The following is a 26,868-nucleotide window of genomic DNA, read 5'->3' as shown; positions in this document are numbered from 1 at the left end:
CTCATATATATGTTTACTGCCTACCACTGCTATGGTGACCCCAACCCAAATCTCTGGGATTTTCCAGATTCTCAACTTGAAGAGACAAACAGCAAGTGTGGGAGAAATTAGAAGACATTCTAGTGATTGTCATTGCTGTAGTAACAAGGGAAGGGCTATGAGCTCAATGAAGGAATCTACTGCTTTATTTGCTGGTTGAATATTCAGTAGGAGCCACATAAAAAGCTCTTTCAAACTTACTGTTTAGAATTGTCTCATAGGCCTGTAGCAGTCTGAAATTCATGGAGAGGAACTGCATGTTAGCTTTCCACCTACTGGCAGATTTTGGAGTTGGGTGCTTTTAAGTGACTCCACCATTTGCAATCCTCTTGAGAAGACTGTACGGTGTACTCTCCTAAATTTTTCAACCGGATCTAGGCCTAACGCATTCCTGTACACGTTCCTGCAAAAGGCACTGTTTCTGAATGTGCAAATCACAACCTGGATGGGACCAGCCCAATTCTGTAGAGCAGCATTTGCTGGCTGTTCCATTAGGCACTTGCGACATCATTCCCTTTGGCAGCAATGGGGGGGGGGGGGGGCTGGCTAAGACGGTTGATATGTCTGCAGCAATTAAGAAGGCAGGCACATAAGAAACCACCCTCGTCTTGTTGGCTCCAGCTCTTCCCACAGCTGCAAATGCAACAGTGTTTAGCTCTGCAAACTGCAAGCCTTTGCAAGTCAGAGCTTTCCTTAGCGCTGCTCATATGAATGAGGAACTAGCAGCCACCACAAAAGGGAAGAGGGGGGAAATCACAGTTCGTTATGCAGCGGTCGGCACTGGGGGCTGGGCTTATCCTCCAGGACGCCGTCGGGCACGCACACCCAGGGGTCATCCGTTTCCCACTGCCATTTCAGCAACAGCCCCCTGAGCTCCTCCAGGACCTGGCCATAGCGGGGGTCAGAAGCCAAGTTGCGGCTCTCCGTGGGGTCGAGGCTGTGATCGTACAGTTCCCAGCGTTCTCGGTAGTAGTAGCCATGCAGCGTCTTGTTCCAGTGCGTGGGCTGCCCTGCCTGGGTCCTGTTCAGCAGGTCCTGGAATGTGGGCGACACATAGAAGTCCTGGTCGATGGGGAAAGGCGTGCGGTTCTGCAGGTTGTGGATGAAGCGCAGGGGCCCCCGCTGCACAGCCCGCATGGGATAGTGCATGGTCACTTCGTGGAGACTCTGGCTTGCAAACACTGTGGCCCACGCCGGCTCCAGAGACAGGGCTGGCAGCAGGGACTTCCCAGTCAGTTGCACTCTCCGCTTCCCAAAGAGGCTGTAACTGGGGTACGGCACAGAGAACCAGTCCAGAATGGTGGGGGTCATGTCTACAGAGGGGAAGGGGAAGCATCAATCATCCATTAATAAATAATAATAATAATAATAATAGCAACATTTATTTAAATGACACTGCCAACGTAGGTGGCTCAATCCCACAATTAAAAGAAGAAATTCCTCCCCAAAAGTTGTACAATCTAAAATGACTATAAACAACACAATAAAAATCAACAATTTAAAATGCACAATTCAACCCGGTGTAAATGGATTTTTGTTATTGTTAAACTACTTTAGAGATTTTATTTGCAATCCAGCAGTATGCATAGTAAATAAAACACATTTATCAAAGATTGGAAACTTTTTATGGACTTCTTGCTCGAAAGATAATGAACTTGTAATATCTGGATTTGAAGATTGGAAAAAAATATTGGCTTACAGAAAATAGAATAGTTGGGAGTTTAATAGGTGAATACTATATGTAACTGAAGGACATAGAACTGGAAGTCTTTTAAAATCTTATTTTATTTTCTTCTTTTTTGTTTTTGTTCCATTTTAGATTAGATTTTTAAAGTGCTTATTTTGTCATGGTGTATTATAAAAATATACTTTGTATTGGGTATGAACTTTTGTATAGCTTTGGATAAGCATAAAAAATAAATGTAATTTAAAAATAAATACACAGAACAAATGAGTGCAAATGGAAGCCAGTTCGCGGTTATCTGGACACCCTCAAAGTCTCTTCCCCACATTCAAAACCCTCCCCTGCCTCACACTTCCCCGATGTCAATACAGAAGTCGATAACTCAGTGGCTCTCACCTAGCAAGCTGGCATAGGCACTGCTGACCTGTCCCCAGCGCGAGGGATGCTCAGGCGAGGAGACGAGGAGGGGTTCAGCCGTACCCGACCAGTACAGGTTAGTTCTGCCGCTTGGGAAGGGGATACCGTTGTCGGAAGTGTAGATCACAAGGGTAGTGTTGCGGAAGCCAGCGTTGTTCAGCTCCTCTAGGACAAGACCAATGCCTACATGTGCCACAGAAAGAGACCTGAGGGTGCTGCGCCAAAGGCCTGTTGCCTTCACCAACAACTTTGCTCAGAAGAACTCTCGTCTACACTGTGAACCACTCTGATCAGATGGGAGCTTCATCGTCACCATCTAATTACAGTGGTACCTCGGGTTAAGAACTTAATTCGTTCTGGAGGTCCGTTCTTAACCTGAAACTGTTCTTAACCTGAGGTACCACTTTAGCTAGTGGGGCCTCCCGCTGCCGCCGCGAGATTTCTGTTCTCATCCTGAAGCAAAGCTCTTAACCCAAGGTACTATTTCTGGGTTAGCGGAGTCTGTAACCTGAAGCATCTGTAACCTGAGGTACCACTGTACTGGAATGGGACTTGCTTTCCAGCAGCCAAAAGCAGCTCATCTAGCTGCTCAGCATGAAATATTTTCATTCAGTTGGGGCAGCCAAGTCTGGATATTGCTAACCACAAATACTGAAGATAATGAAATTCATAGATATAATGTCTGGAGTCGCTTGGTGCTTTCTTTCCACACCTCACTGGGATTTCCAGGATTTTAAAGAGCAACTCGAGCACACGTGTGTACCTGGAGACCACATGCATCCCTGTGCTGAAGAGAACTTGATTGCCACCCCTTCCTCCAGAAGGACTCCCTTAGGTCCTTAAGCACAAGAGATGCCACACGGTATATCAAATGTGCAAAAATGCACCAGACTCGCCCTGAAACACATCTAAGCTCTCACTCTTGCTTCAAGAGCGCTGCATCTAAAGCCTTGCTCTCCACTCCTGCAGGCAGGATTGCTCTGATTCAATAACCACCCTACCTTGATCCATGCGCCCAGTGGTTGTGTATTGAGCTGCCAGATCCGCACGAGCAGCTGGTGTGTCCTGTACAAAATATGGGACCTGAGGGCAGAAGGGGGGGGGGGGAGCAACTGTTACCAGAAGCTACATCAGGAAGGGAAACCAAGGGAATAAAGGCCAACAAAGCTACCTAGAAATTGCAATGGCCATGGCTAGCCTCCCTCCATTGGGCGCAAATGATCTGCTGCACAACTCCTTGTCCAGCAATGGGAAAGGCTAGGGGATGCTGCACATGCCCCCTGGGTTCCATGGCAGAGAGGAAAAGGGCGGAATTCAATGCAGTGCCTATGGGGAATGATCCATCAGCACACATATTTCTGCTTGCCAGGCTGAACAATCTCCCTCCCCTCCCCTGTGCGCTGTTATGGGGAGGTGCACATAGAGAGAGGAGCCCACGTGACGGCTTCTGCTAGTGGAATGGGGTAACTGAATCCGGCCCACGTGTTTTTACTTAATGACCTATTAAATCTATATCCCACCCTTCCTCTTGTATCTCACATTCCATGTCTCACCTGCACTTGATCTGGGCTGTAGTGCTGGGGTTTCCAGTCTGGGATCCAGCCCATTCCAGGCTCTCCATTGCCAAATTTCTCGCAGAAGGCTCCGTACTGGGGCTGGGAGTGGCCGCAACGGTGTGGATCGTGGAAAGCAACATACAAGAAAAAAGGCCTGCCAGTTGAAAAAGCAGGAGGTGTGAATGCACTCAAACGCCTGAGACACCATCACCTCCACCACTTTTAGCAAAAGTACTCTGGTCGTCCTCCAGCTTTGCTGAAGTTCCTCTTTCTGCTAACCACAGCCCTCAGCCTCTGCTCCCTTCAGTTTTTCTGCTGAACCTCTGTGCTGATTTTTTATTCTCCACGAAATAAACACCACCATTTTCCCCCAAGCTCTCTTTGTTGCCTCTCAGGTTTACGTAAATTTCCCTGCAACAAACATGTAGACTGCAACTGATGGCTGTGCATCCTTAAATTCCATTTGTGTGTGCCAGAGTGCCCTGGTCTACACAGGTAGTGAGCCTGCAATGCAATACAAGCACCATATGATGGGTTCTTACCTTTCCTCCTCCTGGTTGCGGAGGAATTTCCGAACCAGCAGCTTGATTCGGGTGATGTTCCGCCCCACCTGCAGGACAGAGCCGTTCTCCTCAGTGTAGGCAAAGTCAAAGGGATACACAGCCTCTGGCCCGACGTGTTTCTTCCCAATGATCCCTGAAGCAGACAAACGCCAGCAGTCAGATGCAATAGCAAGGAAAAGCTAATAGATCACATAAAAATCCACCAGCGCTCTGATGCACTTGGGAGCTAGTGGTTACCCTGGATCAGGCTTCCTCAACCTTAGCCCCCCAGATGTTTTTGGCCTACAACTCCCATGATCCCTAGCTAGCAGGACCAGTGGTCAGGGATGATGGGAATTGTAGTCTCAAAACATCTGGAGGGCTGAGGTTGAGGAAGCCTGCCCTGGATGAATCCAACACAAGGTCTCTGCTGTCTAAGAGCTACTGGTTTACCTTCCCGTGTGGTTTCCTAAAACAGCACTTCCTGCCAAGGCTCAGGCTATCTCAATCCCAAATGGGAGAGATGCAAGGAAATATGGTTGCATAAATGTAGGCCTCGTTTCAGCTGGAGAGGAATGCATGTGTATGGCCTGAATGTGGTTACTGGGTGGTGGGAGACTAAGCATGTACAGAATGCATTCTCATGTGCCAAGGCTTAGCTTCTGCTATGGAAAACAAGATTGGGGACTAAGCTCTGGAGAAACTTGGTTCAGATTAAGCTTTATTTTAAAACCAGTCTCTTTCATATACAGTATATTTGACACGGAATACATTTTGTACTTAGCATAAGTAAAAAGGTAAAGGTAAAGGTACCCCTGCCCGTACGGGCCAGTCGTGACCGACTCTGGGGTTGCGTGCTCATCTCGCTTAAGAGGCCGGGAGCCAGCGCTGTCCAAAGACACTTCCGGGTCACGTGGCCAGTGTGATGAAGCTGCTCTGGAGAGCCAGCACCAGCGCAGCGCACGGAAATGCCATTTACCTTCCCGCTATAAAGCGGTACCTATTTATCTACTTGCACCTAGGGGTGCTTTTGAACTGCTAGGTGGGCAGGAGCTGGGACCGAACGACGGGAGCTCACCCCGCCGCGGGGATTCGAACCGCCGACCATACAATCGGCAAGCCCTAGGCACTGAGGTTTTACCCACAGCGCCACCCGCGTCCCTCACTAGCATAAGTACATGCATATAAATAGCCATACGTGTATATGTGGAAGTATTGTGTTACTGTGCAACAATTGCTGGTTTCTCCTTTAGAATACATGAAGGTGGTGACAAAGAAGAACACTTTCCATGGATTTTAGAGAGGAACTATTTATATAGCATGCACCGTCTTCCACATATGACGCTTGCCCTGTTGGATTTTGTACTGGGGGGGGGGGGTTATATGTATCCCAGTACCAAGTAGGACATGAGAAGGCTCATGTCTTCTCATCTGTGCCAAGGTGAGCCAAGTTCTCAGTGAAGGGGTATTCAGGGAAGGCATGTATGCATGTATACTCAACCCGCTTTTCTGTTGTGGGCTGAGCATGCTCCAAAATACAGATGATGGAAGCTCCTCCCCTTCCCATGATGGGAGGGCAGTCCTTGGCAGAAAAATATTGGTGAAAGCTTCGTGGTAAATAAAATAAACCCCACTGCAGCCGGCCACAGACAACCAAGCACACCTTGTCCCACAATACCTCTCACTACCAAGGAAATGCAATATACGAACAGAAAGAGGACCTACCCAGTTGATGCTGATGCAAACCCCCCCCCCACACTATACAAAAGAATACAAGCCTCCCCTTCTCTCCTTCCCCAACCTTATACTGTACTCAACACTAATGTCTCACAACAAATGTAACTGACGTGTAAGAAAGAATGTATAACCTGAAAAGAGACAAGGCATGTAGTTTTGCAAAACAAGAAAAACTTTTTTTAAAAATAAAATAAATAGAATCCTTTCTACATCTATGTACAACCACATAACTGGGGCTAAAACTCATCAATGCATGTTATAAACTAGGGATTAGAGAAGCACTGCCTGCATTTTTAAAAAATGCTTTTATTGCTTTTTGTAAGTTTAATTTTCTTAGCTGATTGCAAAGCAAAAAGAACTACAGTGGTGCCTCGCAAGACGAAAAGAATCCGTTCCGCGAGTCTCTTCGTCTTGTGGTTTTTTCATCTTGCGAAGCAAGCCCATTAGCGGCTTAGTGGCCTTAGCGGATCAGCTGTTAAGCAGTTTAGCGGATCAGCTGATAAGCGGCTTAGCGACTTGGGAGAAAGGGGGGGAGGGGAAAAAACCCGCAGGAACTCGCAAGACATTTTCGTCTTGCGAAGCAAGCCCATAGGAAATTCGTTTTGCGAAGCACCTCCAAAACGGAAAACCCTTTCGTCTAGCGGGTATTCCGTCTTGCGAGGCATTCGGCTTGTGGGGCACCACTGTAAAATTATTTGTGTGGTATGGAGGCTCCCTTCCCAGATTCCCTATAGAAGAAGACGAGTGGTATCTTGAGCTGCAGGTGAATTTGCAGGGAGGAATTCTCCTGCTCCCACCAGCTTACCTGTCCGAATCCCTGCCTGCCTAAGCAGCAAGGGGAGGCTCCGAACACTATCAAAGGAGTTGAAGTGATGCACATCCTGGTGCAGCCCATACATCCCATTCTGGTGCTGTAGATAAGAGAGAACCATTCACAATATGAGCAGGGCAGGCAGGAAAGGGAGTTCCAAGGTGATAGAAAAGGACTGAGCAAGCAGTTCCCTTATTGCCATCCGGCAAGTGTTACCTGAGGCAGGCCTGTGAGGATACTGGCCCGGCTTGGGGAGCAGCTGCTGACGGAGGTGAAGGCATTCCGGAAGATCAAGCTGCGCTGGGCCAAGGCATCCAGGTTTGGGGTGTTGATGGCCGTGTTGTTGTACACGCCGCTCTCAAAGCCACCGTCGTCAGCTGCCATGGAAGGGTCAGAGGTCAAGCTGTGAGATCAGTGTCCCATTGCAACACCACTGTTGCCTATGAACAATGGTAGCTATGAACCAGGTAGCTGGGGGTTTGGAGCCAAGTTCTGCAGCTCAAGCAGTGCCCAACTTCCTAACAAAACTGAATTTGTGCTGCACCCCAAACTCAAGCAATTTACAGCGTGCTTCCACACAGCACCCTTTATTGTGGATGCATGCAATAACATGACACTATACTCATCAAAATCCCATCCCTGCCCTTAATCTGGATTTACCGTTTCTTTTTTTCTTTACTTAATGGATTTATTTATTTTTTGCTAAAATGGTAAATCCAGATTAAATGAAAAGATATTATAGAACAGCATTTTGATGAGGATGATGTCGTGTGGCCTCTGCAAAAGCCAAAAAATTGAGTCCTGAATAAATTGTTGTGTGGAAGTACCCATAAGCAACATTACCCCCAGATGCTCGAGCAAATGAGTCATGCAGTCACAGTGGAAACGTCAACCCTGAAATCTGAGCCACCCAACAGGTCCATATGAATCAGTTTGTGGGACAAAGGAGGAACTGCAGCAGGAGAAAAAGGGGAAACGAATACCACAAATCTCACAAAATCCTGGTTAATGCTGGGCCTGTATTACCAAATCCTGTAGTAAAGGTAAAGGTAAAGGTAAAGGTACCCCTGCCCGTACGGGCCAGTCTTGCCAGACTCTGGGGTTGTGCGCCCATCTCACTCAAGAGGCCAGGGGCCAGCGCTGTCCGAAGACACTTCCGGGTCACGTGGCCAGCGTGACATCGCTGCTCTGGCGAGCCAGAGCTGCACACGGAAACGCCGTTTACCTTCCCGCTAGAAAGCGGTCCCTATTTATCTACTTGCACCCAAGGGTGCTTTCGAACTGCTAGGTTGGCAGGCAAATCCTGTAGACATACCCTCAAATTGTCCCTACATATTTTCCAGGGAAAATCCAGGATTTAAAGAAGTTGATCCTGGAATGTCCCACTTTTTCTTAGGACGTCCCTATTTTCTTGGAGAAATATGAGAGGGTATGCTTTAGAGCAGGCAGGCATAGGTCCAAACCTCTATAGGGAAACTTTTAATGTTTAATAGATTATTGTATTTTACTATTCTGTTGGAAGCCGCCCAGAGTGGCTGGGGAAACCCAGACAGATGAGCGGGGTATAAATTATTATTATTATTATCATCATCATCATCATCATCATCATCACATACTGACTCACTTACGCTACCTATGGCTAAACCATAGCTGTCAACCTTTCATTTTTTTGCGGGAAATTCCCTTATTCCAGCGCCGTTTCCCGCTGCTATCCCGGATTGTTAGATATCCCCTAGACTGTCCCCGGGACAGGTGAGGCTGCTGATCCCTTATTTTCAAATCTGAAAGATGACAGCTATGGGCTAAACCCCAAGATCTCTTAATACCCATCTAGCTCTTCAGTGTCCACCACAAGGCCTCCCTGGCACAGGCCTATCATCTCCAGTCTGGGAACAGCTGCGCCTGTTGAATTCTGTTAACAGCACAGTAGCCCTAGTTGAAAAGAAGTTGGCAACATGGTCTGACTGGTGCACCAAGTGCCCCAACCAAGAGGAGCATGAGAAGGGAATGGTGGTTGTGGGACATATCTTAACGCCTAGTAGTGCATACTGGGTTTGCGGAGCGGGGGGCGCAAGTCCGGCCCCTCCCCGAAGTTTCCCACTTCCCTCCTCAGAGCTTTCAGGGCTATTTCCCGCGAGGGCGAATTGAGTGGGGAACAGGGGGAGGCGTGGGTTTCATCTCCAGAGAGCAGCACCCCGGCTGGGCCCCCGAATCTGCTCGCTCACCCACGATCAGCAGCACGTTGCGAGGTCTGCCCGGATCCCTCCGAGCGCAGCAGAGACCCAGAAGCAGAAACAGCAGCGGCGGCGGCGCCCCCCATCTCCGCGCAGGCAGCGGCATGGCGAGGCACCCGCCCAGGCCCCTTCCTCGCTCGCCTCTCCCCTTCCCAGACTAAACGCCGCTGGGAAAAGGGCCAGCCGCCGCCTGGCTCCACCTCCGGATCACATGAGACGCCTCTGACCGGATCTGGGTTTTCCGTGCTCCTCGGTGCCTTCTGCCGGCGCTGCTTTGGGTGAGTCCAGCCTGGGAGTTGGGGGAAAAAGCAGAGGGGCCCTTCGACTACCAGGAGGAAGCTGTGACCTTGGAGCTCCTTTGTTTACGCAGCAGGAGCAAATAGACTCCTCTCCTTTTTTCCCTGCTTTCGTTTTAAAAACCAGACAAGCCCTCCCTCTCCCTGCCGAGTCTGGTGATGGTGCCCCTCCGCCCTGAAGAGTCCTAAGTTATTTTTGGTCTCGTACCTACTAACTGCTTTGGAGCATTGCTGTGGCTTAAGCTGAGGAGTAGCTTAGCCCCAGGCCCCGTTTTCGGTGCTGGCTCTAGAACGTGAGAGTGTAAACTCTGGGTATACACAGAGTGTGTTTTCCTTGTCGCTGAATAGCCACAGGCCCCATACCTGTGGTTAGGGAAATGAGGCTTCTTGGTCAGAAAGGCGGGGCTTGCGAGGCTGCGCTTGAACTATACAGTATGCTTTTATTTAATGTTATCAACTATATATGTGTGTTAGAGCAGCTGCTTTAATCCAGGAGGAAAGGGCATTTACTCCTGGATGAGTTTCCTTTTGAAATAATACTTAAAGCGGCATGCAACATCTACAGCCCTAGTGTGTGTGCGTTCACTCAGAAATAAGCCCCTCTGCATTCAAAAGGGTTTACTTGCAAGCCAGCGCGCCTAGAATCACCTCCCAAGTCATAAAAACAGCTTGTGTGGACATACTAAAAAGTTACCCTCAAATAAACCCGTTGACTAGAACCCAGCTGTCCCCTGATGACACTGTTTACATGAAGTAACAACCACACAGTCCCTCCTCTTTTGCTAGGTCATGGCAGACCACACAAACTGAAGCATGCAGTCTGAGAGCTGTGCACTCAGCTTCCAAGATATTATGGTGTGCACCCTTAGTGTGGATGGGTGGTGCAGTTGCTTGGGTCAATAAGCTGTTTAGAGCTGGCTTTACCCTCTTCGCTTCTTGAGGCAAAATGGAGATTTCCTTAAGAATGGAGGGGAGAGTTGTCTGTTCTTCAGAAGCAAAGATTTACCTGCTTCCCAAGGAAGGCTGCCCAATGTTTGTCAAGCCCAGTGGTCATTCTTTGCTTTCCCATTATCATATTTTCCTGTATTGTACTAATATTTGGCACTTCAGTTATCTTAGGGTATGTTAATTGGTTTCATTTTGTATTCTTGTTTGTAGTTTTCATCTTAAAACACGCCCATCACTTCTTGGGTTTGTTTTCACAAGCATGAATGAGAAGATTCCATAGCAATACTTGTCTTTAGGTTTCAATGCCCCATTAATATTTGAAATGAAGAACTGATTGAATGACTAGAATGGTGGGTGTCCTTTTTCTCCCTGTCTCCCCCAGGTATTATTATAAGCCTCCTATTGCCTGTTTGGGAGTCTTTCTGATGTGCCTCAGCAGTGACCTTCTCCTTTGTCTGCTCTCTTGACTTTGATATGCCTGCAAGAGGTTTTGATCATGACTGGTGTGATGGGCCCCAAGTGAACTGGCCTGAACTACTGTGATTCCAGCCATGGCAGAGAGAAGCCATGAGTGTCGGGAACGATGCTACAGAATAATCCAGAAGAGGCTGCCGGTGCTAAAGTGGCTCCCCAAATATTCTCTGCAATGGCTGCAGCTTGATCTCGTTGCTGGACTGACGGTGGGATTGACTGTTGTGCCACAAGCTCTTGCCTACGCTGCGTTGGCTGGCCTCCCAGTGCAGGTGAGGCCATTGACCCAGAAGCTTTTGTTGCCTTAGTGTAGCATCTATTGAATATTTCATTTTCTGTTTTTGATTGAAAAATATAGATCCAATTCGAGAGGAGAGTAGCTTTAATGAGTTAATGAGCTCCAAGAGTCTCTAGCAGACTGTGGTTGCCTGGAGTAAATCAAAGGTCAATGAGCGGGAATTACCAGTTCTCTGAAATACTTCCTGTTGTTCCAAGATAATAAATTCTCAGACATCCTCCTTTAAAAGTGTTTTGACGAGTTATCAAACAGACACCTTTTTGTTTCTTTCTCTAATTTTTCCATTTGATACAAGTGTTGACACACACTACAAGTTAAAATGTACACAGCACATATGTAAGACCTTTATGTATGACAAGGATTACTCTTTTCTTAGCCATTCACAGACTTTTTCTCCCTGATTCTGCTCTTCTTCCTACATCACTGTGATCAGTCTCTAATTGCCTGCCTTCCTCCCTTATAGTATGGCCTCTATTCCTCCTTCATGGGCTGCTTTGTCTACTGCCTCCTGGGGACATCGAAAGATGTGACACTGGGCCCAACAGCTATCATGTCGTTACTGATTTCATCCTACGCATTCCATGACCCTTCCTATGCCATCCTTCTCACCTTCCTCTCGGGCTGCATCCAGTTAGCTATGGGGCTGCTACATCTTGGTAAGACATGGCTGGTGCTATATTTGGTCAAATCAGTAGTCCCTCAAGCCTGTTTACGGCCAATAATAGCCAAACAGGGAGGCAGAACTGAAGAGATGACAGGGCAGATTATCACTGGTTGTGTACCACAAGATTCTGATAGTTGGAGCTGAACAAAATGCTGTGACCGCAGCCCTCTGTTAATTACAATACTATGACTTTAGATATCTACTCAAAAGTAAGTCCCATTGAGTTTGGTGCGGCTTTACTCCCAAATAAGAGGGTATATTATTGCAGTCTTAAGTCTCACAGCTCATTGAATTATAGTGATTTGTAATCCCACCTTGTTTCCTATAGATCTGTTACTATCCAAGGTTTTTGTTTTTCAGTGTGTGCACATGTATGTGTTTATTGCAAGAGAGTAATGTGCCCATTTTGTACAGTTTTGTTTTTAACCTTCATTTTTTTCAAACTTGGGGACTAGCAGTACTTAAAATAAAATGCTGCAGAAGAAAATACATAGAAAATTAAAAAGCATCGTACATTCAGCTCACCTCTCTTTTCCTTGCTTAGTTCTGTAGCTGCAAGGGCACTAGTTAAACTTGGGTTTCTGCCTTGTGCATTGATTGAGGCAGCACTAGATGAGAACAGCCTGCCTCTTCCCAGCTTTGTCCAGCTGCCCCTGCTATTAGTGCTTGGGATCGGCAGGAAATGAAGGACCTGTGGCTCTAGGAAGGCAAGAGACAACCAAATGACAGACAAAAGTTTCCAGTGACTGTCAGAGCAATGGAGAAAGGAATCCAGTAGGCTCAGTTCTGGTGTGGAGCATTAGGTGGCTCAAAGAGCATAGACCATAGACCCTTGTTGGCCAAACCAAAGCCAAATGAAGGATACTGGGGAGTGGGATACTGCAACTGCCTCTGTCTCGTGATGTGTATGTTGGCATCCTTGATGAATGGATAGCTTTTGACTGAGGAGCTTGGTAGTTCTGAATGGACTGAATGGAGTATAATGTGCAGTGAAGTGAGTCCGTTGCACCCGGTCTTTGTAAGGCTTAATAGGGATTCTTCATTCCTGGCAGGTTTCCTCCTGGACTTTATCTCCTATCCTGTCATTAAAGGGTTTACTTCAGCTGCTGCAGTCACCATTGGCTTCAATCAAGTCAAGGTAAGGGGTTTCCTTCCCTCACTTGGCCTTTATCCAGCAATCCAGGTTCAGCAGTGACATTTCCTGCTTGTAAAACTCACCTGCCCATTCTGTAAGAATAGGATGGAGGCTATGCTGCCTGTTCAAGTAATTAGAGGGCTTAAGGAGGGCTCTGTAGGGCTAATCAAGGGTGAAGCAGGCTGGCTCAAAAATGCTTATGTTGTTGATAAAACTTAGGAATTGTTGATAAAACTCTGGCAATTGTGAGAACCTGGAATTGTAAATATTTCACATGCTATACACTCTGCCTTCTCTTTTCCTACCTTTTATGCAACAATCCATGGGATTAAGTCCCTTTCTACCTCCTCTGGGTTACAGGGTTTCCTCTTTCCCACCTTCTGTTTTAAATTTATGGAACCTAAGGATTCTGTAAACACTAAATGGCAGCTGGCAGATCTGTTTAGCTAGCTGGGATCCCCTGTTTTGGCCACTGACAACCCCACTGATTTGCCTTCACAGCCCTGCAGCAAGTGTTAAGAGATCCATGCCACTTCCAGGCAAGAGATACCTGAAGTAACTAGGGCCTAACCATCTTTTTTATGATCTCAGCTAATCATGGTGTTGGTTTTAGAAGCAAAGGGGCCATGGACTGCCCAGAGTACTGAAACAGACAGTTATCTGGACAGATTAACCCCACCTTCTGCTGCCATAGATTTGGGGCTTTTTTTTTTTTTTTGGATGTGTGAATGCTTGAACCGCCTACCATGTTCCATCTAGTACCTTTAAAACGCTGTTCAGTCTGATGTGGCATCGATGCTTCCTTTGTGGTTGGCCACAGTCAGCTATTCACAGGGGGGAGGGGCAGGAAGCAGCAGCAGATGATAGCAATCACTGGCTGAACTCCTTGTGTTTGCAACAACAGCCCGTTTCAAGAAGTACCTTTGAAAGAGAAGCCTCTGCTCCTTGTTCCACAGAAGGCTTTTAAAGCAGTTATGGTAGGCAAGAGCTAGCAAGCCTCCTCAGGTGAAAGACCATCTTTTGTTGTAGTATGGGCAAATAATTTAGCAGAGGTTGTCTGGACATCTCTTGATTTTTATTTTTGTGGATGGCAGAGACTTAACTTGGAAGTTTGTGTAAAACATCTGAGCACAGAAATATGATTTTATCGTTCACATACCTTGTCTTACATGCTTACCCACAGAGATACCATCACACTTTATTCAGTGTTGGCAGAAAAGAACTGAGTTCTTTATTTTTAGGATAAAGTTTCCAGGGCAGCTAAGTCCCTTTGTTGCAGGTAACATGGAGCACCTCAGAATATATTCTGAGCCATTTAATGTCTTTCCTAAAAGGAAACACAATAGGCCAATGGGTCCAAATAGAATGTGGTGGGGTTATTGTTTGTTACTGTGGTATGTATTTTTGTGTTTTTATATTGTGAGCCACCCTGTCATCCTCGAATGAAGGGCAGTATAGAAACAACAACAACACTTAGAGACACAAGTATGCACTTTATGCAGCTACATTGTAGTGTGTGTGTGTGTGTGTGTGTGTGTGTGTGAGAGAGAGAGAGAGAGAGAGAGAGAGCGCAGACACACTAATTTGTTTCATCATTCTGACTTGTGGCTTTAAATTGTGTTTACATAGACGCTCCTGGGCCTGCAGAACATCCCACGCCAGTTTATCCTTCAGGTGTACTACACCTTCTGCAGAATTGGAGAGACAAGGTAAGTCTGTCCCTTGTTTATTTCTCTCTACAAGATCTTTAGTCTGCAAAAGTAGCAAGAATGATAAATAGAGAATTGGTACGTAGGATCCCTCTGGGAATAATAGATGCCCTTGGACTGCACAAGCAGTTTATTTTCTTGAATTTCCATGAGATTTGTAGTCATGCAACTTCACATCATTGGGGGTGGTGTGCGGTATGGGATTCTGTGATGGAGCTGAAAAGTTTGGTGCTCTTACTAGAGAGCTGAGGGGGGCAGGGGTGAGCAAAGTCTTTTGCCTCATCCCTGAGAGCTTTCTTTTATTTTTTGTAATGAAGGCTGAGGTGAGTAGTCCTAAAATTATAGTAACTGAGAGGATCCTTGGCATATTGCCTTCCTGAGCTGTATGTTTTAATTGGGTGCACTTGTTGCATGTATTGCATTGAATGTCTCCAAGGTGCGCAGAGTTGGGCTTGCAGTTCTTGCACAAAGCTGAATCTGCCATATTATGCCTGTAGTCTATGAGCAACAATGCTAAATGTGCATGTACCTCTTGAAGGAATGAATGAAAGTGGATCTGGATGTAACTTTTCAGGTCCTCAAATCTTGCATCTTTCCCACAGCCAATTAAGAATCTGTCAGGGAAGTTTTTATTTGGGCTAGGGAGGGGCTCATACATTTATGTGGTGAGTGCTAAGCTGGCTGTTATGTCCCTCATGCACAGATCCATTGGCTCAGTAGGAAGGGACCATTTTCAGGAAGCAGATGTGATGGAGGCCACTTTTTTGGTTTCTCCCCTTGTTTTAGTGCGGCCCCTTTCAATTCAGCTACGATTGTTATAACTTATATGCAGGGTTGCGGATGCTGTTCTTGGGCTGTTCTGCTTGACAGCACTTTCGGGGCTACAACAAATGAAAAAGAGCATCCCTAAGGCCAACCGGAGGGAACCGTTGTCTGTCAGGATCAGCCAGCTTGTTGTCTGGACAACAGCTACAGGTTTGTCTATCCCGCCCTATTAACTAGGTTTCTTTAGCACTCTGCTTTCACAGCTTGGTGTGCTGTAACGTATGTTGAATTATCTGTCTTATTTTTTCATTGGTAAAGTGTCTTGACTTTACCCAATTGTGTAAAGTGGTGCGATGGCTAAGAGTGGTTTAGTTGCAGTCCTGTGAGGGAAGGGAGTATTGTCAGTTTGACTGGATTTTAAAATCTCACATGAAGGATGGCTGAATACTGAGAAGCAGTGGTGGAGGACGCTATTCAGGCACCTGGGGTGGCACGAGCTGCCCATAGGGGCGGGGCACACCGCGGGGCCTCTGGAGTCTGCCTTCCTCCTCCCGCTTAGCCACCCTACAGTTGGGGTGGGGAAGCAGCGGACGGACTGTTTGGGCAGTGTGGAGCCTGCATGCGCCCAAGCCTCCCAGGAGAGACACGTGGCTCAGGCGTGCTGCAGGCCCCGCGGTGAGTGCCGCCCAGCATTTTGTCACCCCTCTCAGTGGTAACACCCGGGGTGGCCTGCACCCACCGCACCCCCCTTCCTCTGCCCCTTCTGAGAAGTGGTCCTGGGGATAAAGTGAGTGAAAGCCCAGGATCAAAGAGGCTGCAGGAAAGGTAGGCAATGCAGAGAGAAAGAGCATTACTAAGAAAGAATGTTTGGAGAATTGGTGGGAAGAAGATAGATAGAGGATACAAGGAGGTCTTCTAAACCTCATGAGAAAGTTGAGGTTTTTCCTAATTGCATTTTCAGACTGTGGAAACAAAATTTATTTACCTTTGAATTTATATTGCAAATTCTCTCCATAGTTTTTAAAAACATAGGAGCTGTCACCAGAAGCTGCCTATACGCTTTGGGGTCTCTCTCCACCTCGCAGAAATTAAAACTTGGTGGTAATCTAAGCATGGGGAACCCCCACTCTCCGTGTATTGTGTCTCTACACCAGATGGTTAGGCAGGAGTGTATGCATGGCCTAATAAGAGATTTGCCCTTGTTGCTAATGGCCTTAACTATCCTCTATGTCTACCATTTATGCTCACCGTTGGGTAGTGGATGACAGCTTTGCTATAAGAGTCTCACTCTCTTCCTTGCAGTCCGTAATGCTCTTGTGGTCCTGTTTGCTGGTCTCGTGGCCTACTCCTTCCAGGTAACAGGCTCCCAGCCCTTCACCCTCACAGGGGTTACGCCCCAGGGACTCCCATCCTTCCAGCTGCCACCGTTCTCCGAGGTCACACCCAATGGAACCGTCTCCTTTGGAGGGATGGTGCAGGTGGGTATTTCAGTTGATGCCATAGGTTTATATGCTGATATAACACCCTGTTTTGTAGTTAACACCCCCCAAAAAACCCCAAGGCAGTTCACAACAATAATTACAATTAAAACTACAGCCAATTTAGTTATGAATACAGCTAAAAAGAAATAATTGACAGCAACATTTTAACACAATCCTCTGAATGTGGTAAGAAGAGGTATTTAGATAAATATAGGTTTTTAAAACCCTTCCTAGCAACAACAAAATATAAGAATTTAATCTGAATATCTACTTCAAATTCAAATCAATCCTCTCTCTCCTATAAAGCCAGAAAAAAATCCTTTTGAGTTGTTGCTTGGAATCTACATAGAATTGCTCTACAGTTCTTCTTTTCTTTCTTTGGGTATTTTCATGTGCACAGAGAAAGTAATCCTTTCTGTCCCTGTACTAAATTTAGCAGCACATGAAGCCTGCAGTCCTTTGCATTTGTGCATCTCTGTGCTGGTGGAAGCTAGCACTGTACTCCTCTGCTCAGTTCTTGCGATCTTTGAAGGTGCTCAATCTTCTAATTCTGGTCGCTGGAAATGATGGAAAGGAAGCAACTAATTTATTCTTTCCTGGACCTACCATACTATGGTTTGTTACATGATTCAGACTGAATCAGCTGATCTTTGTTTTTAAATTGTTATGCTTTTATTTTATGGTATTGTTATTGTTGTATAACACTTTGATATATTTTTATGACGTGGTGTTATATAAATAGCTTTATAAATAAGCAAATAAACCACAAGATTATTGCATTGCTTTGCATAAGCTGCCTCGCAGAGTTGTTGAGGCAACATCGAAGGAGTTTTAAAGGTGTCCTATAAATTTCATATACAAAAATAGAAAATTATTAGCTAAAGTTTATGTGAATTAAACTATTTCCCATTCTCTTGTGCTGAGGCAGTGCCTTCCTTGGAAACCATAGTTGATGGTAAGCACGCAGCTGTTTAAAACTGGTACTTTTTGAGTGAATAGCCTGAACTACAGGTAGACTCCTGTGTTGTCCAGTGTTTGTTGATCAGATGCCATGGTAAGACTGAGATGCCATCTTATGTTTGCTGCAACCTTCATTTGTTGGGCACAAGTGACCTTTGTAGTAGAATTAATCCATCCTCTCTCTTTTCTCCCCCGTTACAGAAAATGGGAGCTGGTCTGGCTGTGGTGCCTCTGATGGGACTTCTGGAGACGGTTGCTATTGCCAAAGCTTTTGGTATGGGGCCTCAAATCTTTCAGCTTCTCTAGGCATTGAGTCAAGGGGGAAATTCACATGGCATTTGGGTTTGGGAAAACCTGTCGCTTCTAAGGACAGTATGCTTGTAGGGAGGAGGGAGTGATGATAAATTTAGCTGCAACATTTATCTTTCAAGCATATTTTATATCCTACTTGTTACCTAGCCAATAATAACCCCTTAACACCCAGTGATGTGGAAATTACCAGTTTCCATTTGACATACCGTATATACTCGAGTATAAGCCGACTTTTTCCAGCACATTTTTTATGCTGAAAAAGCCGCCCTCAGCTTATACTCAAGTGATTGTTCTTTCGGCCTGCTCCTTACTCCTCCCCTGCCTTTGCTTTCCTCCACCACTGTCGCCACCAGCCTCTGCCTCTTGGAAGCACCCTAGCTAGGCAGGGGGTCGGGAAGGGCTGGGAGGAGAAAGAAGCCCCGCCTTGCCGCATGCGCACAAATGCCTCCACCAGGAGGTTTGTGGTGTGGTGAACAGGCTTATACTCTAGTCAATAAGTGTAATGGTTCTAGGGGTTGCTCTTGCGTAAAATCGGCACCACACCTGGCTGGGTTGCCTGAGTGAACCCTTTCTGTCCGGAGAGCCACTCACCTGTGGCTGTCTCAGTCGCTGGCAGAATCCGTCAGTGGGCGTTTCTTGAACTTCTTCCAGCAAAGAAGCTCTTTGACACCTAGTCTCCGCCTACTCTCCCTGCGCGGAAGCCTTCTGCGCAGGGAGGGTGTGGGCAGCGGAGGACCCATGCTCTCCCCGCTGGTCTCCGGCGAGGAGTCATGGAGCCACCTCGCTGATTCCCCCATCTGCCCCCCTTCTCCACTGGTGCTACGCTGATTTCCTTCCCCAGAAGATGCAGCGACTTGTGGAGCTTTTACCCATTAAGAACACCAGAATTTCTAGGTTTCTCGGTGTTAACGTGTGTTCTCGATTTCCCTTTTCATTCTAGCCTCTCAAAATAACTACCAAATTGACCCCAACCAGGAGCTGTTGGCCATGGGTAAGATTTTTGCACGAACGGATTGGATGCTGTTGGCTGGGTGGGATTGAGCCCTTCCACTTTGGAGTTGGGGATGAGAGTGGGAAGGATGAACTGAAATTCCCATACAGGAAAATGGCTTTATCTCCATATATTGTTTGAAGCGTTCCTGGTTCTTCCCTAAGCCAAAGAAGCAGGACTCCACATCTTTTCTGCCTATGTTCCTTAACCTCTCTCCCTCTGTGGTCTTCAGGTTTCACCAACTTCCTAGGATCCTTCATCTCATCCTTTCCTGTCACAGGCAGCTTTGGCCGGTGAGTGTCTCCTATTGTGGATGATACTTAGCTGCCCAGTGGCTCAGCTTAAATAGTAGTGCAAGTTACATGCGCAGAAATAGTAGTGCAAGGGCATGTGCAAAATCATTTGCTATGGACTCATTTTTCCCACTTGCATAACAGATATGCAATTTGGGCTCCCTTTGTGTTTTTACTGTATGGGTTTTATTTTGTTTTTTTATTGACGTATATTGCAGTCCATTTCAAGAGACCACTAGGGTTAGTTTAAGTGGGGTATATAACATCTTCACATAAATAATGATAAGTGCAGGCTGCAGGTAATGCTTGAGACCGAATCCGAGGTTTACTAGCAGGTCATCCCTTTTGGTGGTCTCTAGAAAGATGCCCTTGTTGCAAAAGAGCTGGGCTGATAATCCATACTGATAAATAAGTATTTGTTTGTGTGGGGCAGTGTGTGAAGTACTGTATTGTCCCGAATATAAGCCATACCCGCAAATAAGCCACACCTTTAAAATTCAAGGGGGGGAAAGAAAAAAAGACAATACCCGAATATAAGCGTGTCTGTCTGTCTGAGGCACTTTCTCACGCACTCAAGGCATCCAGGCACCGCTGGAGAGATGGACGGAAGGAGGGGAAGAGCAAGCTTGGGCCACTCGTGAGGGGATTTTTATCTCTCTCCCCTCACGTACAACACCTGCCTTGCTCCGCTCACTTGTGGCCCCACTTCTTAGATTCTTCCCCACCACCCTCTACCTCACGGGCTGCTGTGGTTTGACCACAGCAATTTTTGTAAGGTCGCAAATTTAAGCCGCACTTTAACTTCCCATGGTCAGAATTTTTTTTTGGGGGGGGGGGGGGGAGTGTGGCTTATATTCAGGCCAATACAGTAATCATTAGCTCTTGTTGTCTCTAGACTGACTACAGTCCCTTAAATGGGTCTAGGAAGGTGAGGGGGCTGTTTTCTGTTCTTGTAACCACAAAGCTTGTTTATGTTTCAGGACAGCAGTGAATGCACAGACAGGTGTTTGTACTCCTGCCGGAGGTCTAATCACAGGTAGGAGCTAGAAGGGTGTCTTTGTGCCTGCTGAGTTATTAAGGACTCGTATCTGAGTGGGGATACAGAACTCTGAGGGGCTCACTGTGCTATTTTAATTCCACCCTTGTTTACTCACTTTTCCTTGTTTGCTCCATAGGGGTCCTCGTGCTACTGTCTCTAGCCTTCCTTACCTCGGTCTTCTTCTACATTCCCAAGGCTGCACTGGCAGCTGTCATCATCTGTGCTGTGGCTCCTATGTTTGATGCCAGGATCTTCTACACGTTATGGCAGGTTAAAAGTATGAGCATGAATGTGTCCTCTTCTTCCCAGAGCTGAAAAGTCTGGGATCCTGTAATGTTTCCCTAACAATAGTGAACCTGGTTAGAATTCTTAAAAATGTGTTGTGCAATTCATACGACTTTAACATAAGTATCATTCATAAATTCAATTTTTAATTACTAATTTTTAATAATTTGCACCAATAGTCACACCTTATTTTTCTTTTTTCAAGATTAGCAGCAGATTTAGAGCTCTGCAGATCTAAGGAGTTTTGAGCTGATATTCATAACTTTTCAAATGCTTAGAGCATTTTTGAATGTGGTTTTAAAGTTTTTGGATAGGTCTTTTTCAAGTAGTAACGCTGAAGCAGAGCAACTAGGCGGTCACTAGGTTATTGTAAATATATAAAACAGAGAATGTTTTCCTCATTCTTGTAACTTTTCTGGCTCTGAGAATCCTGTTTCATAGATACTTCTGGGAAATCATATATTCCTCACTCCATGATCTTCCATGGTAGCACCCCCTGAATTTGAAAAATCTCTCTGTGATGTCCCTTTCATATTTTAAAAAAGAATATAATCTTCTTGGTTATGGAAAGTTACCAACTTAAAGGATGCTGGCATCTGCTGGACAAATGGAGTATCTACCAAAGTTTAGTGTGTTTCCAAAAGCAGAAATAAATAGCTATACTTTCCTTTCAGAACCAATGTCCAGCTTTTCATCACCACAAAACTTCCTGTTGATGTTTTTCTCTTTGTCCAGAAACGTGACAAAAAGAATTTAAAGAGACCACTTATTTGATGAAGCACAGGTTAAAAAAGAAAATGAAATTCTCTGTATACTAGCTGAAACTAACCCCATCAAACCCTTGCAGTCTGAGGTATACCATACTGAAAATGGAATTGGGGTGTACTTTATTTTGAATTAGTTCACCCAGAAGACTATTTACCCCTGGCTCTGCCAATCACTGGTTCTGGCTCCACCCACTGCCAGCATGCAGCCCTTCACAGACTAGCCCTGAGGGGAATGTGGTTCCTGGTAGGAAATAAAGCTGTCTAGCCCATTTTTATGATATGGGATGGGTTCTGGTTTAGTTAATTATATACAGCAATAATGTGACAGGGGAAAGGTCTCCCTTACAGACACACCCAGCTCACCCTAAGCTTATTGGTTTATGCTACAGCATGGGCTCTGATTTGGTTAATGGTATATCTCTGAGTCTAGAGATATTGTGGGGTACAAGTCTAAATAGAACATTGCATTATATGACCTCCTAGTTGCCTCAGTCCCTTCACTAATGAGGTAAAATCTCTTGGTGACATCTTTGTTGGTAAGAAGCATCTCCACCCCCAATGTTCAGCCCGGACACTGAGGTCCAGCTCCAAGGGTCTTCTGGCAGTTCCCTCACTGCAAAAAGTGAGGTTACAGGAAACCAGGCAGAGGGCCTTCTCGGTAGTGGCACCTGCCCTGTGGAACGCCCTCCCATCAGATGTCAAGGAAATAAACAACTATCTGACTTTTAGAAGATATCTGAAGGCAACCCTGTTTAGGGAAGTTTTTAATATTCTGTTGGGAGTTGCACAGAGAGGCTGGGAAAACCCAGCTGGATGGGCAGGGTATAAATTGTTGTTGTTGTTGTTGTTGTTGTTGTTGTTGTTGTTGTTGTTGTTGTTATTTTGCTGTTTGTTTCTCTCCTTTACTGTGCTCTGCGGCAGCCATCTTGCTGCAGGACTGGAAAAGTCTGAGTCCTACATAGTCATTCCCCTCCCCCTTCTCCCTCAGGGCTGGACCTGGTGCCGCTGTGTGTAACCTTCTTCTTCTGCTTCTGGGAGGTGCAGTATGGAATCATAGCAGGCGTGATGGTCTCAGGTATTCTCCTGCTATACCCCATTGCCAGGCCACGGATAAAGGTTTGTTATGATCCCATTGAGTAAGAATGCAAGAGCTTAGGAGGGAAACCCATAAAACACAGAACAGGTTTACTGCAGTACAGCTCTAATATTTGTGATACTGTAATAGAAAATAAATAAATCATTTATTTGTATCCAATTGCTACAACTTGCTCGTGACCCTCTTGGAGTTTGAAACTGGAGAGTGGTTGCCTTGTGCAATGCACAGTGAAGAAGGCAACATTTTTTAATATACATTTATATCCCACTCCTCATCTCCCAATCATTTTTTCCCATATGGCAGAAATATCTAATATAGGCACAATAGGTGTTGCACATCCCTTTGCTATGAGAGCCTCTGGGGCATGTTTCCTTCAGTTTTCAAGAAAGGAAGGGGGGAAATTGCTGAACAGTAACAAAGCCTCATCCTGTTTTCCTCACGGCACTTTCTGGCAGGTCCTGGAGCATGAGCAGGAGACACTGTTTATACAGCCTGCCGGTGGCCTGTATTTCCCAGCCATTGAGTTCCTGAGGGATACAGTGCGCAAACGGACTCAGTCAGGTAAAATGAAGAACGGAAAGCTCCTGGTGTGGTGCTGGTTGTGAGGAATTGAACTGGCCCCAGAAGTAAAGGCCTCTTGCCATCTGAACAAAAGGACCAAACCACTTGGGGCAATAGAATTGTGCCTTAGGGACACAAGTGTTGTTCTGAGGAGATGATGATCTGTTCAAGAGGAACTAATATTCCTGGCCCTATGGGTGCCTCTGGGGGAAAAAGAAGTGAGGTCTATGCTTGAGTCCCTCACCCCACCCATGAATTCCAGTAAGGAAACAAACTCCATCCTCTTGTAATTTGGCATTTGATTATGGCATTTGGCATGGTGCAGTTCCAAATGTGGGAGAATTCTGACTTGCCTCTCTTCGACCCAAACTGATAAAGCGGGCAACATGGGGCTACCAGCACTTTAGGATTCCAGCTGTTCTGGGAGTTCATGGGGCCACTAACCTGCCATGCTGCATTTTGACAGTAGTGAAGGCGGAAGCGGGAAGTTGTTAATAGTACTATATTCCTGGCCAAGCCTTAGTTCCCACCTGCTGCCAGATAAAGAGGAATGGTTGAAGTCTCAGGATATCCTATTTTCTCCTAACACACCAGCTGTGGGGAGGACTAGTGCAGCCCAAGGGTCAAAGAAGCTTGTAGTTAGTGGGGTCATGGCTTGAAACTGACCATCGGCCAGAACTCTCTTGGTATGAGTAGCTGCCCTGTCTCCGTTCACCCTTTCTTGAGCACGCTGTTTCTCGATTACCTTCAGAGTCTCGACTGTGCAACATCATTCTGGACTGCACCCACGTCAGCAGCATTGATTACACAGCAGTACTGGGCCTGTCTGAGCTGCTCCAGGAATTGCAGCATAGGAGACTCTCTCTGGTGTTTATTGGCTTGCAGGTAGGTGGGTGAGAACTGCAACCTCAGAGGAGTAATCACACACTGTGGCTGGATTTTGTGAAACAAGCTGAGCAGGCTTAAGACCCAGCACTCATCATTTAGGGGATGGGCACTGTTTAGCGGTAGAGTTTGTTGCTTTGCATGTAGCAAGTACCAGGTTCAATCCCTGGCATCTGTCTGTCTGTCTGTCTGTCTCTGTCTCTTTAAAGGATATTGGGAGCTTAGCTTGAGACCTTGGAGAGTTGCTGCCATTCAGAGTAGACAGCACTAGGTTAAATTAACCAGTTACCTGATTCTACAGTAAGTTTCTAAAAACATGCAATACCCAACATCTTCCTCTAAATACAGCCCACACGTTTTTTTTAAAAAAGGGGGTTGCCAGTACGGTCCATTGTGCCAGTACTGTCCAATGTGTTCCCTAAATATCAGCCGGAGGATCCTTTTAACCAGAGATGCAAGGGTCAGGACATATAAAAGCTTGGATGTAATTCTACCTTTGAGCAGTGGACCATCTCCATCCATCCAGGGTCCTTCTGATCTTTGAGATCTTCAGGGGCTCCCCTGAATGCTTTGGGACAAGTTGGAATATGACTGACCAATTCTTCCTTATCATTCCTTTCCACAGACGCAGGTTCTCCAAGTCTTCCTGGCTGCTGGTCTGGAAGGATTCCATCATTTCCCCAACCTGAAGGATGCAGGTGAGCAGTGTCAGGCATTTCTATCCAGCTGGAGCCATGATGGCCATCTTGTGCCAGGGTCCTTGTAATGGTGGTTGGAGTCCTGGAACTACCTGGTGCCTCTTAGTCCTGTGGCCAGCGGCAAAGGTCGGAATGACCACCTGCTTCCTTCTGCAGCACCAAGACAATGGGCATTTGGGGCAGAGTTCCTTCTGGTGGGAGGTGGAATGGGGATCCCTGCATCTCTTTAATCTCTGATAAATATGGCTAGTCTCACATTTCCTTTATCATGGCTTTCATCCCATGAGGGAAGGCTGTAACCTCTGGCCAACATCATTCCGTTGCTTCTGCACTTTCCCTCAAGCATTAAGCCTTTTGAAGGAATGTCTTGTTGGTCTTCATGGAACCTCATCTCCCATTTCTCTTTTTTAAAATCACAGGTGGGATTTGACTTGTGAAAACGTAAAATGAATCACGGTCTTAACAAAATGCATCTTTCCCTGCTTTTGTCTCTTCTGCAGAGAAGAGCCTTGAAGAGGAACTGAGCCATGCCGGTGAAGCCTTGTTGGATGGCAGTGACAGCATACTGCCAACATCTGGGATCATCCAGTGAGGATACAGAAGTAATAGATGCCTGTGACCAAACAATACAAGTGACCCAGGCTTGATAGTGAAGCTTTCGGGCCATGAACATTTTGGAGCGTGAACATTAGGGGGGCAGATGTTCTGTACCCTTGTTCGTGTATTTTCAGACATTACACAACTTGAATTCAGAGGTTGCTCACACTCTGGGACTGTTCAGTGTGAAGAATAGTAACCTCTTTACCTCCTTCAGGTGTATAAAACCCTGAATCTGAAATAAGAAAAAAAGCACAAGGTCATCCATTGTTTCAGAACTCTGGGGCAGCATAATTGAAATAACTGTGGGATTTTGGGGCTTCTAGATTGAAGGGTGGTTACCTTTGATAATTTCTAATGTACATAGGATTTGAGTGGCATACTTAAGGGAACACTAATAAGGAAAGGGAATTAAGAAAATAAAGCACTTTTTAAAAAATGGAAATATGCCAGGGTGAATGAGACCCGTCTCTGTGGTGTACATTGTAAACTAGGAGTATTTTAGTTGTGTGTGATCCATAAAGATTTAAGGATTATCCCCTCCCACATAGCTATAACCTCCCCATGGGTTTTATTGGCCACTAAGCTGACATAACACACTATGATTGGTGCATCCATTGGCAGCATTGCAAGTGGAATGAGGAACCAGAGTGTAGCTCTAATCTTTCACTGGGGAAAGAAGAGTGCAAGTCTTAAGAGTGATTGCTTCTTCCCACCACTGTGACTTCTGAATGTTCCACTGGAGCTCACCAATGTGTTGCAGGAGAGACTCCAAGCTGAGAGAAGGCAGTTTAGCTCATGGGTTTTCAGAAGTTTGATCTCTTGGGTCAGGGCTTGAAATCTGACCAGTTGGTCCTAACCAGAATTCTATTGGCAAAAATAGCTACAACTTAATTGAGTACACAGTTTGCCTTCAGCATCTCCACTGCTCAGTATTGTTGTGGATTGCACCCATGTGAACTGGTCTTCTTGGTGCTAATGTTGGTCTGAGCATCACTCTGATCTTTATGGGCTGAGAACTGCAACATAAGAGGGACACACAGATTTCACTTGGGCTAGCTCAGTGTTCTGTGGTCTTCATTTTGGCTTTTTCTGATGTCAGCAGCAATGCAAAGAACAGTGGCTAGGAGTCCTTGGAAAAAACCATTCTAATTAAACCCTTCCCAAGAGCTGTCGGAAGAGGATCTTAATGTACCTTAATGTGCATGGTGCTATAGGCTCGTGCAGGACCCCCCCAACCCCTCCCCCTGGAAATTAACAAATGGTAGGATTTTCATTATTTGGGATACAAAGGGAGAATACAAGCTACAGGGGAATTCCTGAGCTAGCCTATGCACCATGACCTGGCCAAGCTAAGAAACAATACAGGGCCACTGGCAATGCAAGAAAACTCCTTCTCTCTGCCCTGAGGTATGAACAGAGACGGGATTTGGAAGGCTGCCAAGGTAACAGTGTGATGTTGCAAGACGTTTTGGGGGTCTTTGGCACAAGATTTCAGATAGCTGAAAAAGGCAAAGTGATCTTGGCTGGCTGGCTGGCTGAAGGCAGGCGGCGAGAGATTCCTTTGCCTTCACTGCTATGGAGAACAAGCCCCTCT

At 46.1% G+C, this 26,868-nt stretch overlaps 2 protein-coding genes across 3 annotated transcripts; one reads left to right on the top strand and one right to left on the bottom strand.

Annotated features, from left to right (window-relative positions):
• Nucleotides 1-163: 163 nt before the first annotated feature.
• Nucleotides 164-9,151, bottom strand: SGSH (N-sulfoglucosamine sulfohydrolase). 2 transcript variants are annotated; one of them, XM_083727619.1, is made up of 8 exons: nucleotides 9,012-9,151; nucleotides 7,003-7,163; nucleotides 6,781-6,886; nucleotides 4,239-4,392; nucleotides 3,694-3,850; nucleotides 3,142-3,223; nucleotides 2,120-2,323; nucleotides 164-1,352 (listed from the first exon to the last, which is right to left on the bottom strand). In XM_083727619.1, exons 1-8 carry the CDS (start codon nucleotides 9,124-9,126, stop codon nucleotides 793-795), a joined length of 1,539 nt encoding a protein of 512 aa, XP_083583745.1. In that variant the 5' UTR covers nucleotides 9,127-9,151; the 3' UTR covers nucleotides 164-792. The 2 variants fall into 2 exon arrangements, with proteins under 2 accessions (XP_083583745.1, XP_083583746.1); XM_083727620.1 differs by lacking the exon at nucleotides 9,012-9,151 and adding an exon at nucleotides 7,630-7,775.
• A 49-nt stretch (nucleotides 9,152-9,200) lies between these two features.
• On the top strand, nucleotides 9,201-25,716 carry SLC26A11 (solute carrier family 26 member 11). The gene is made up of 17 exons (XM_083727575.1): nucleotides 9,201-9,298; nucleotides 10,647-11,007; nucleotides 11,497-11,689; nucleotides 12,750-12,835; nucleotides 14,462-14,541; nucleotides 15,374-15,516; nucleotides 16,609-16,784; nucleotides 17,949-18,021; nucleotides 19,000-19,050; nucleotides 19,283-19,343; nucleotides 20,324-20,379; nucleotides 20,519-20,659; nucleotides 22,423-22,550; nucleotides 22,986-23,091; nucleotides 23,843-23,976; nucleotides 24,602-24,674; nucleotides 25,175-25,716. Exons 2-17 carry the CDS (start codon nucleotides 10,816-10,818, stop codon nucleotides 25,264-25,266), a joined length of 1,785 nt encoding a protein of 594 aa, XP_083583701.1. The 5' UTR covers nucleotides 9,201-9,298; nucleotides 10,647-10,815; the 3' UTR covers nucleotides 25,267-25,716.
• Nucleotides 25,717-26,868: the final 1,152 nt, after the last annotated feature.

This window comes from Podarcis gaigeae, assembly GCF_964106915.1.
Source record: "Podarcis gaigeae genome assembly, chromosome: 2".
NCBI lineage: Eukaryota > Metazoa > Chordata > Lepidosauria > Squamata > Lacertidae > Podarcis > Podarcis gaigeae.
This window is presented reverse-complemented; position numbering and strand designations above follow the sequence as displayed.